General features: G+C 38.5%; 1 protein-coding gene across 1 annotated transcript in view; it reads right to left on the bottom strand.

Moving 5' to 3' along the window:
- Positions 1-2,872: 2,872 nt before the first annotated feature.
- The window catches only part of LOC133241352 (solute carrier family 22 member 10-like), a 30,923-nt gene continuing 21,785 nt past the window's right edge, over positions 2,873-12,010 (bottom strand). The window contains exons 5-10 of the mRNA XM_061406723.1: positions 11,805-11,928; positions 11,200-11,315; positions 7,117-7,331; positions 5,502-5,610; positions 4,846-5,049; positions 2,873-3,331 (exon numbers count right to left, since the gene is read on the bottom strand). Coding sequence (XP_061262707.1) covers positions 3,271-3,331; positions 4,846-5,049; positions 5,502-5,610; positions 7,117-7,331; positions 11,200-11,315; positions 11,805-11,928 — 829 coding nt within the window. The 3' untranslated portion in view covers positions 2,873-3,270. The remainder of the gene's footprint in view (positions 3,332-4,845; positions 5,050-5,501; positions 5,611-7,116; positions 7,332-11,199; positions 11,316-11,804; positions 11,929-12,010) is intronic.

Here is a 12,010-nt window from a genome sequence, read left to right as displayed (position 1 = left end):
ATCACTTAAAATTTGACCACTTAAAGTTCACCACTGTTACCATTTCAATGAATGTATTTCCAAAAAAAAACATAATTTTCTAATTGCCAGTGATTTATGACATCAAAAGTATCATGCACTAAGTTTACAGATATATTGATATTTGCTTCTGGATTTCTTTCGATGTCCAGTTGCATATACTATACAGTTCTGACTTTTGCAAATTTATTTGTTTATTTATTTTAGAATATAAATTTATTTATTTTAATTGGAGGCTAATTACTTTACAATATTGTATTGGTTTTGCCATACATCAACATGAATCCACCATGGGTGTACACATGTTCCCCATCCTGAACCCCCCTCCCACCTCCCTCCCTGTACCATCCCTCTGGGTCATCCCAGTGCACCAGCCCTGAGCATCCTGTATCATGCATCGACCCTGGTCTGGTGACTCGTTTCACATATGATATTATACATGTTTCAATGCCATTCTCCCAAATCATCTCACCCTCGCCCTCTCCCACAGAGTCCAAAAGACTGTTCTATACATCTGTGTCTCTTTTGCTGTCTCACATACAGGGTTATCGTTACCATCTTTCTAAATTCCGTATATATGAGTTAGTATACTGTATTGGTGTTTTTCTTTCTGGCTTACTTCACTCTGTATAATAGGCTCCAGTTTCATCCACCTCACTAGAACTGATTCAAATGTATTCTTTTTAATGGCTGAGTAATACTCCATTGTGTATATGTACCACTGCTTTCTTATCCATTCATCTGCTGATGGACATCTAGGTTGCTTCCATGTCCTGGCTATTATGAACAGTGCTGTGATGAACATTGGGGTACACGTGTCTCTTTCAATTCTGGTTTCCTCAGTGTGTATGCCCAGCAGTGGGATTGCTGGGTCATTTGGCAGTTCTATTCCAGTTTTTTAAGGAATCTTCACACTGTTCTCCATAGTGACTGTACTAGTTTGCATTCCCACGAACAATGTAAGAGAGTTCCCTTTTCTCCACACTGTTTCCAGCATTTATTGTTTGTAGACTTTGGATAGCAGCCATTCTGACTGGCATGTGATGGTACCTCATGGTGGTTTTGATTTGCATTTTCCTGATAATGAGTGATGTTGAGGATCTTTTCATGTGTTTGTTAGCCATCTATATGTCTTCTTTGGAGAAATGTCTGTTTAGTTCTTTGGCCAATTTTTTGATTGGGTCATTTATTTTTCTGGAATGAGGTGCAGGAGCTGCTTGTATATTTTTGAGATTCATTCTTTGTCAGTTACTTCATTTGCTATTATTTTCTCCCATTCTGAAGGCTCTCTCTTCACCATCCTTATACTTTCCTTCGTTGTGCAAAAGCCTTTAAGTTTAATTAGGTCCCATTTGTTTATTTTTGCTTTTATTTCCAATATTCTGGGAGGTGGGTCATAGACGATCCTGCTGTGATTTATGCTGGAGAGTGTTTTGCCTATGTTCTCCTCTAGGAGTTTTATAGTTTCTGGTCTTATGCTTAGATCTTTAATCCATTTTGAGTTTATTTTTGTGTACAGAGAAGGCAATGGCACCCCACTCCAGTACTCTTGCCTGGAAAATCCCATGGATGGAGGAGCCTGGAAGGCTGCAGTCCATAGGGTCGATGAGGGTCAGACATGACTGAGCGACTTCACTTTCACTTTTCACTTTCATGCATTGGAGAAGGAAATGGCAACCCACTCCAGTGTTATTGCCTGGAGAATCCCGGGGACGGGGGAGCCTGGTGGGCTGCCGTCTATGGGGTCACACAGAGTCAGACATGACTGAAGTGACTTAGCAGTAGCAGTACATGGTGTTAGAAAGTGTTCTAGTTTCATTCTTTTACAAGTGGTTGACCAGTTTTCCCAGCACCACTTGTTAAAGAGATTGTCTTTTCTCCATTGTATATTCTTGCTTCCTTTGTCAAAGATAAGGTGTCCATAGGTGTGTGGATTTATCTCTGGGCTTTCTATTTTGTTCCATTGATCTATATTTCTGTCTTTGTGCCAGTACCATACTGTCTTGATGACTGTGGCTTTGTAGTAGAGCCTAAAGTCAGGCAGGTTGATTCCTCCAGTTCCATTCTTCTTTCTCAAGATTGCTTTGGCTATTCGAGGTTTTTTGTATTTCCATACAAATTGTGAAATTATTTGTTCTAGCTCTGTGAAAAATACCGTTGGGAGCTTGATAGGGATTGCATTGAATCTATAGATTGCTTTGGGTAGCATACTCATTTTCACTATATTGATTCTTCTGATCCATGAACATGGTATATTTCTCCATCTATTAGTGTCCTCTTTGATTTCTTTCACCAATGTTTTATAGTTTTTTATATACAGGTCTTTAGTTTCTTTAGGTAGATATATTCCTAAGTATTTTATTCTTTTCATTGCAATGGTGAATGGAATTGTTTCCTTAATTTCTCTATTTTCTCACTATTAGTGTATAGGAATGCAAGGGATTTCTGTGTGTTGATTTTATATCCTGCAACTTTATTATATTCATTGATTAGCTCTAGTAATTTTCTAGTGGCGTCTTTAGAGTTTTCTATGTAAAGGATCATGTCATCTGCAAACAGAGTTTTACTTCTTCTTTTCCAATTTGGATTCCTTTTATTTCTTTTTCTGCTCTGATTGCTGTAGCCAAAACTTCCAAAACTATGTTGAATAGTAGTGGTGATAGTGGGCACCCTTGCCTTGTTCCTGACTTTAGGGGAAATGCTTTGAATTTTTCACCATTGAGGATAATATTTGCTGTGGGTTTGTCATATATAGCTTTTATTATGTTGAGGAATGTTCCTTCTATTCCTGCTTTCTGGAGAGTTTTTATCATAAATGGATGTTGAATTTTGTCAAAGGCTTTCTCTGCATCTATTGAGATAATCATATGGCTTTTTATTTTTCAGTTTGTTAATGTGGTGTATTACATTGATTGATTTGACTTTTGCAAATTTATTTAGAGTTCATCATATGGTCCTCCTTACATGAACCTGCCATGGTATTCCTCTGTTTCTGAATCACATTGTCTATTAATAATTTATTGACAAATTTGAAACTTTTTTGACTCCTTCCCCCCAAAATGGGACTGTTCATGGAATTACATATTCTCATTTATTACATGTTTAATTGCCAATTAATGCAATAATTATAGATGAGATGTATTTTTCAAGTGTATTTTCTTGCCATTTTGTAGATATAAAGGAGATATCTACTCCTGGAGATATTTTTTCTTCATAATTTTTTCTTCCTCACCAGCAAGACCATGAAGAGCCTTAAAATTTTGTCACTTTTATGTAAGAATCTTTTTCATTTATTTTTCTTGAGAATTTTTGGCTGAAAAACCAAAGGAGAAACAACAAATTAACCAACCAATCAGAAAATAAGAATAGACATTATGAAAGAGAAAAAATAAAAGTAAGTTTGGATGCCCTCCTTGTACAAGTACAAACTGATCCCTAACCATCAGCTTTTTTCATTGTTGCTATTGAGTCACTAAGTCACAGATTCCTTACCACTGAATCAGGATGACTCAATGGTAAAGAACTCTCCTGCCAATGTAAGAGACACAGATTTGATCCCTGGGTCAGAAAGATCCCCTGGAGAAGGGCATGGCAGTCCACTCCAATATTCTTGCCTGGTAAATTCCATGGACAAAGGAGCCTCATGGGCTACAGTCCATGGGGTCCCAAAAGAATCAGATGTGACTTAGCGACTAAATGACACCAACTGTGCAGGCACATGAATGCACTTAAAAGTGCTACTCGCACTTGGTCTTTTTGGATTCTCACTTTGTCATTTGGATCTCTGGCCAATGACACCTTTGATAAGTCAGGAGGTGGGTTAAAAATCTAAAGGAGTTCCCAACTTGTTATAGGTTCAGTTGTGTACTTCCAAAGTATATATATTGAAGTCTTAACCATCTACCTCAGAATATGCAATTATCATATTTGAAAATGGGATTGTTGCTGATTAATTAAGATGAGATCAAACTGGAGTAGAAAGAGCCCCTGATCCAATATGATGATGTTCTTATTAAAAGAGGGGAACTTGAGACATAAAGTGATGCCAGGGGGATGCGATGTGAAGACTGGAGCTATTTTCCACTAGCCAAGGAACTACCAGAATCCAGGAGAGACCTGGAACAGACCCTTCTCTAGAGCCTTCAGAAGATGTAGAGTCCTGCCAACAACTTGAGCTCAGACTTTCAGCCTCCTGAAACTTGACACAGTAAATTTATTTTGTTTAAGTCACTCAGTTTATCAGATTCTACTGTAGAAGCCCTATGAAACTAAGATACAATGTTATAGTTTTAAAATGCCTTTTTCAGTTTCTTATTATCCTCAATCTTTGCATAACTTGTGGCAGCAAAACTGAATCTTACAGCCACATGCAAATAAATAACTTTTTTACTGCCTTTCCACAGAAAGTCCTTAAATTGTGGGAAAGTCCTTAAAATGTGATTTTTCTAACAATGCTCCTTCACCAGTCATCCCATTTCTTTCCCCTCTATCCCAAGCTCTTATGGATCTGAGGATCATGATCCCAATATGAATGTGTGTTTCTCATGAGGACAGGTAGGATGTAAAATCATAACAGAGCTAATTACCATCACTTCAGCACTAAAACTACCAATGAGAACAGGGCAGAGGGGATCTCTGCAGTCTAGACTAGAATTCACAATGGATGGAAATGACCTTGCCTCTCATGAAGATAATGGCCCAAGATGGGAGTATCCGAGGCAAGGCTCAGCCTCCCCAGTGATCTGAGGGACTCATGAGGTGTGTTGCCTTTCTCACCCACAGATCCAAAGCACACAGTCCCTCCCAGGGGATGGTAGGTTTACTCACTTATTTTCCACATCCTGGATGGTGTCAGGAATGGGCAGATTTTTGGTTTCAGGTAGGAGAAGAATGAGAAGACCAGCAATGATTGGAAAGACTCCATAGATGATCCAGGGCAGGATGGGTAGATACACTACTAGGGTCATCAAGAGGGGAGCCAGGGTTGCCCCACATCTACTAGCTAGCATATCTAATCCTAAAAAGTTTGCCCTGAAGGAATAAATGACATGATATAGTAATTCAGTAAATATCTGCACACAAAATTCATGAGATATTATTCTGCAATGAAACACAATTACTATATTCATGAGCTTGATGATAAACCCTTGTTATTGAGATTTGCTCCCTGGTTTTCTAGCTGTCTTTGTCAAGTGTATTGATATATTTTCATTATTTTATATGGAATGTTACACATTGGACCTATAGTAATAAGAGATTCAAAAGATTAATGAGAAGATAATTGAATTACTGCTCAGAACAATACACAGAACAAAGTTGGGTTTTTCAATTAACTTTGGCTATAGTTGCTATTGATATAGTATTACCATTACAAATGATTAATTTATAACCTAAAGATCTTATTGTGTTCACTCCTGAAATAAGCATCAGTTAGATGGGAAAGTCATACTTTAGATCCTGGCAGAGCATCCATAAACTCTTACCTGAGGAGAGTGGGGATGAGTTCATTAGAGTGGACAGAAAGAGCAGACACAGAGGCAGCAACACAGCCAATTCCCACACTTGCCAAAGCCACACGCAGGGTCTGCATTTCTGGAGACAGGAAGACCAGCAACACTAAGAAATCTGGGCTGGAGGAAGTGGCATCCACCAAATTTACTCAGGAAAAAAAGAAAACTATGGTTTATTGATAGATTTGAAATATACCATAGAATATATATATATGTTGATAAACTGAGAAATGTAAAATCATCAATATATGTGGTAAAATTACATAAAACTATCTGGAATAATTGCAACAAATCCATCTGCATATCTGAGATTTGCAAGAAAAGAAAAAGGAAACAGTGTGGCAGAAATTTGCTTTCACTAATTTTGTCTGGTATTTGCAATATCCTTATTGCTGAAGTTAAGACATGGACAATTACTGAGTCTAATGTTCAGCTCCAATCTTGAGACGTTTGTAATTAAAGTGCAGGTTTTAAAGTGACCAGTCATCCTGGGAATTTGAAGGTTTTGATAATGTGAGATTTTCATTGATAAAATCAGAAAAGTCCCAGGTAAACCCAAATAAGTCAACCAACCTAGCGTAGATACAGCATTGCCATGGGGTAAGTATGACACCAGAGAGTAACAGGACAGTACTGCTCTATTAGTGAACAGGCTGTGGAGAAGCTAGATCTACATCAATGTTAGACATGAAGAACCTAAAATTGAAGCCTCTAGTTGGGAAAAATTGTCAAAATTAAGGAACAATTGAGAAAATTGAGGGGAATCAGTTTTCTACACAGTATAAAAAGAAATGTAATTATAACTGGATAATATTGGAAAGAACTCCATGGTAAAGAAGTATTATTAATGCATTATTGATGATATTCTGAGAAGCAATAAAAATACCTATCTGTAATGCTGTGTCACATTCCTGCACTGGAGATGCAAATTGCCCACCAAGTTTCTCCTAATTATTACATATCATCATTCTATTAACTTATAAAGTAATCTGATAGGGAATGGACAAGGATTTTTCTCAGCTTCAGTTCTTGTTTCTACTACACCCTCCTTCCCCACTTGAAAAAGAGGATTTTTTTTTTCATTTCCTGGGAGACTTTCTTAAGCAAGAACTATAGTCATAGTGACTTAAGCTCACAGTCATATGTAGATACATAGAAATGGGGAAGTAGACCAGTCATCAAAGCTGGTAATGAAGAGCCCAAATAGAAGGAGTGGCCATAGTATGCTCTCACATGGGATATAATTGCAAGGCCTCATCCCTCTTTACTGGCTATTTAATGTGTGAATGGGAAAACCACAAGTGAATGATTGCTGTCCTAGAGAGACTACCTGGAATAAATGGGACCATTTTCCAGACGTTTCCACTATGTGATGAAAGATAAATATATGTTTGCGCTGCCCCTTACTGAGCTTTAGTTCTTTCCTCAAAAACTTATTAGCAGAATTTCTCATCAGTTTGGTTTGGGGGAATACTTAACCTTTCATTAGGACCTCTTTTTACTCCTGGCTTCAGACAAGTATGACCAAACAAACCTTGAAGAATGAGAAAAAGACCCTTCGTTTCCCCAAAGTCCAGTCTTCTCTCACCTTGGGGCACAAATGTGTTGACCAAAATGGATATTCCCACCAGGAACATGAGAAACATCTGGGTTGGTCGACGGCCCATGTGATTCAGTGGTAAAACTGCAAGACTTCGGACTGAGACAGTGAGGGCTCCAAAGATTACCTGGAACAGGAAAATATTGCTCCCAAAGTGCTGTAGATTCATAAAGATGCCAAAATAGGGTATTGTGGTTGCAAATCTGTAGTGGGGGGAAAAAAAGAAGAAAAAAGACATAAGCCATAAGACTTAGAGCAAAGGTACTATAATTGATGATTATATTCACCCAGGCAGCCAGAGATCAATATTAAACAATAAAGGCCCTATCTGACTTGTGTAATTCTTCATTTTAAAGTGAAAAGTTGTCGTAAAAATTACATGGCTGTATATGAAAACAACACTTTTTCTGACATTCTTTTGTCTGATTTATTAAACACAAATATGACAGTAAGAGGAAACATAACGTGACTCAGTCTCCAAACAGGATAGTATATAATACTTGACAACAGAAGCATTAATAGTAAAACTTAGAAATTAGGGAAATAATTTCTTTTTGAGGGTTGTCTATATGCTGTGAGTCCTCCCCCTCCTCGCCCAATCCCAATACTGCAAAGAATTTCTATTTTCTCAACTAGTGGTTGAAGCTGGAAAATACTGTCTGTGTCCCCTTGACTTGACAGCATAGTGCCCTGGGGATTAACACAGTTCTAGGAAATTTAAAGTTCATTCCTGATTTTTTAAGGCTAAGAAACAGTGTAAGAATACAGGAAAGCAAACATATACCAACAGTAACATCAGAAATGGAATCAAAGGATCTCACTTCAGATTTTACCCAGAAAACATTTAAAGAAGCCCACTTTAATGATCTACTATACCTATAGAGAGCTAGACTTAGTACAACTAGACTTAGACATTAAAATAGAAGAAACATCACAGATCACAGTATTCCAAAAAAGGTGTCTGATGACTGTCATCTTTACTTTTTCCTTCCACTCTGATTGTCTAGGATTCAGAAACACAAGTCTATGTCCTAGTGAATATGGAAAAGTTGAAAATGCATGTGCTGTGAACTTAGTCACTTAGTCGTGTCAGATTCTGTGCAACCCAATGGACTGTAGCCCACCAGGCTCCTCTGTCCTGGGGATTCTCCAGGCAAGAACACTGGAGAGGGTTGCCATGCCCTCCTCCAGGGGATCTTCCCAACCCAGGTCTCCCACACTGCAGATGGATTCTTTACTGTCTGAGCCACCAGGGAAGCCCCTCAAAAGAAGGAGGCACTAATTTCCATGTAAGTATTATTAGGTGTCTTTTCCTCATCTTCTATCTCCCAATCAGTGCCTCCCCCTCATTCTTCATTATGAAAAAGCATAATAAAGTTAAATGCATAAATGGTCTACTAGGCTATGCCTGGGAAGAGATCAATTATGCAATGCAATAGTCACTTACTTAAGCTTGTCAGTGGGTCTATGTTGTCCTGTATGTTTCTCGTGCATGAGCATTCAGTATTCAAAAATTAAGAATTATATTTAAAATTTCTCCTCTTGACTCTACCAAAGTGAGTACTTATATCCCCTCAAGAGACAATGACCAAGATTTCCTTACAGAAGCCCTTGTGCTAACACACAAATAAAATGTATCCAAATTGGAAACCAATAAAAGTCCACCAACATTGAAGTACATAATGGGGAGGGAGGAGGGAGGGGGTTCAGGATGGGGAACACGTGTATACCTGTAGCAGATTCATGTTGATGTATGGCAAAACCAATACAATAGTGTAAAGTAATTAACCTCCAATCAAAATAAATAAATTTATATTAAAAAATAATAAAAAGGTATAATTTGAAAAAAAAAAAAAGAAATTGTAGTGTATTCATCTAATGAAAACTGAAGCACTAGGGAGGAAAACCACCTAATGTTACGCGCAGCAGAATGGGTGAATCTTCAGGAACGAGCATGAGAAAAGGGGGCCTGTCACAGAATCCTCTTATCATTTACATTAGGTGAAGGTCAGGATCAGGCAAGACTCTTCTGCAGTGAAAGAGATGAGAGCAGCTGGACAGGCGAGGGCAGTGAGGAGAGAACAAGAATGAGGCAGTGGTGGAGGTATTATTATTTATTATTGTACAGGATATGTGAGGGGAATCCTGGGGTATCAGGATTCTCCTGCTTTGATCTGGAGGTTGCTACATTTTTACATGTTGAAATATTCATTAATCTGTATATATTCATAATATCTTCATGTATCAATTGGCAAAAATTGCTTCCATTAAAATTTAAAGAAAAAATAAACCCCCAAATCCACACTGTGACAGAAATTCTCAACATAAACCTTCACTGAAGAGACTGACACAGTGATATAACCAACTCTACTTCATATACTAATTTCTGTGGCAGTATTATTTGGTGTGTTTCCCTCATCTTTTATCTTCAAATCAGTGCCTCCCTCTCACAACACTGTTGTAATTAATGAAATAGTTTCATGTCCACTCTTTTATTTTTATTTTATTTTATTTATTTTTTAATTATTATTTTTTTTACTTTACAATATTGTATTGGTTTTGCCATACATCAACATGCATCCGCCATGGGTGTACACGTGTTCCCCATCCTGAACCCCCCTCCCACCTCCCTCCCCATACCATCCCTCCGGGTCATCCCAGTGCACCAGCCCCAAGCTTCCTGTACCCTGCATCGAACCTGGACTGGCAATTCGTTTCTTATATGATATTATACATGTTTTAATGCCATTATTCCAAATCATCCCCCCCCCCCACAGAGTCCAAAAGACTGTTCTATACATCTTTGTCTCTTTTGCTGTCTCGCATACAGGGTTGTCGTTACCATTTTTCTAAATTCCATATATATGTGTTAGTATACTGTATTGGTGTTTTTCTTTCTGTCTTGCTTCACTCTGTATAATAGGTTCCAGTTTCATCCACCTCATTAGAACTATTCAAATGTATTCTTTTTAATGCCTGAGTAATACTCCATTGTGTATATGTACCACAGCTTTCTTATCCATTCATCTGCTGATGGACATCTAGGTTGCTTCCATGTCCTGGCTATTATAAACAGTGCTGCAATAAACATTGGGATACACGTGTCTCTTTCAATTCTGGTTTCCTCGGTGTGTATGCCCAGCAGTGGGATTGCTGGGTCGTATGGCAGTTCTATTTCCAGTTTTTTTTTAAGGAGTCTCCACACTGTTGTCCATAGTGGCTATACTAGTTTGCATTCCCACCAAGAGTGTAAGAGGGTTCCCTTTTCTCCACATCCTCTCCAGCATTTATTGCTTGTAGACTTCTGGATCGCAGCCATTCTGACTGGCGTGAAATGGTACCTCATTGTGGTTTTGATTTGCATTTCTCTGATAATGAGTGATGTTGAGCATCTTTTCATGTGTTTGTTAGCCATCTGTATGTCTTTTTTGGAGAAATGTCTATTTAGTTCTTTGGCCCATTTTTTGATTGGGTCGTTTATTTTTCTGGAATTGAGCTGCAGGAGTTGCTTGTATATTTTTGAGATTAGTTGTTTGTCAGTTGCTTCATTTGCTATTATTTTCTCCCATTCTGAAGGCTGTCTTTTAACCTTGCTTATAGTTTCTGTTTTCTCCAGTAGTCCTGTATGGATGTGAGAGATGGATCATAAAGAAGACTGAGTGCCAAAGAATTGACGCTTTCAAACTGTGGTGCTGGAGAAGACTTTTGAGAGTTCCTTGTACAGCAAGGAGATCAAATCAGTCTATAATAAAGGAAATCAGTCCCAAATATTCATTGGAAGGATTACTGCTGAAGCTGAAGCTCCAATATTTTGGCCAGCTGATGTGAAGAGCCAGCTTGTTTGAAAAGACTCCAATGTTGGAAAAGATTGAAAGCAAAAGGACAAGGGGCTTCAGAGGATGAGATGGTTAGATAACATCACCAACTCAGTGAACATGAGTTTAAGCAAACTCCAGGAGATAGTGGAGGACAGAAGAACCTGGCATGCTATAGTCCCTGGGGTCACAAAGAGTTGGACATGACTTAGCAACTGAACAATAGCAACAACTACATGCATTCTGTAAAGCCCACCTCAAAAAGGAGAGGAGACAGATGCTTTTACGCAGATTGGGTGTGCGGAACAAGTCAAACACAGTAGGTTTGGTCTGTGCTGCCTCCAGCTCCTCCTGCATGGTCGCTTTCAATCCCTTCAACAACAACAAACACATATCACTTGCTGACACAGTGCCAGGTATTGTGATGAACACTGGCACCCAATAGGATAGGAGAGATACCTTCCCTTTCTTTGTAGTACAACAGATTACACATGCAATCACATGTGTGAACATGATATGAAGGAGGATATAGGGAGTTAAGGGAGACTCCAGGAAATAACACAGCAACAATGATTTTTTTTTTTTTTTAATGAGGCCATGGTGGAGGGAAGTGGGCAGGGCATCCATGAGAGCACATAGGCTGCAGGTTCAAATCAGCAGATGAACTAAAGGAAGAAGTCCTTGTATAGTGTTCAAAGCTCCTTTTATAAGAAATGGGCATGAAAGACCAGGAAACTGAGCTTGCATTCTCAACTAGATGGCCTTGTTAGAAAAGCAGTTTGTCTCTTTCAATAAGGAGGAGGCAGGTACTAGTTCATGACTTCCCTCCAACCCAATAACCACCTTCCCTTTCCGGCTTACCTCCATACTCAAGATTTCTTCAGCATTCTTTATTCCATTTCTGTGTGCAACTTTTTTAAGTTCCTTTAAGCCCTCATCTGGTTTATTGGTGACAATCAGCCACCGTGAAGATTCCACCTGCCACCTGATGAAAGAAGAGCAGACGGGTATAGTCAACCCTTCTTTGCTTATTTGCTATTTGATTATTGACAACATGTTTTATGTCT

This window comes from Bos javanicus, chromosome 29 (genome assembly GCF_032452875.1).
Source record: "Bos javanicus breed banteng chromosome 29, ARS-OSU_banteng_1.0, whole genome shotgun sequence".
Classification (NCBI taxonomy): Eukaryota; Metazoa; Chordata; class Mammalia; order Artiodactyla; family Bovidae; genus Bos; species Bos javanicus.
Note: the sequence above shows the minus strand (reverse complement) of the source record. Positions and strands in the feature narration are given on the sequence as shown.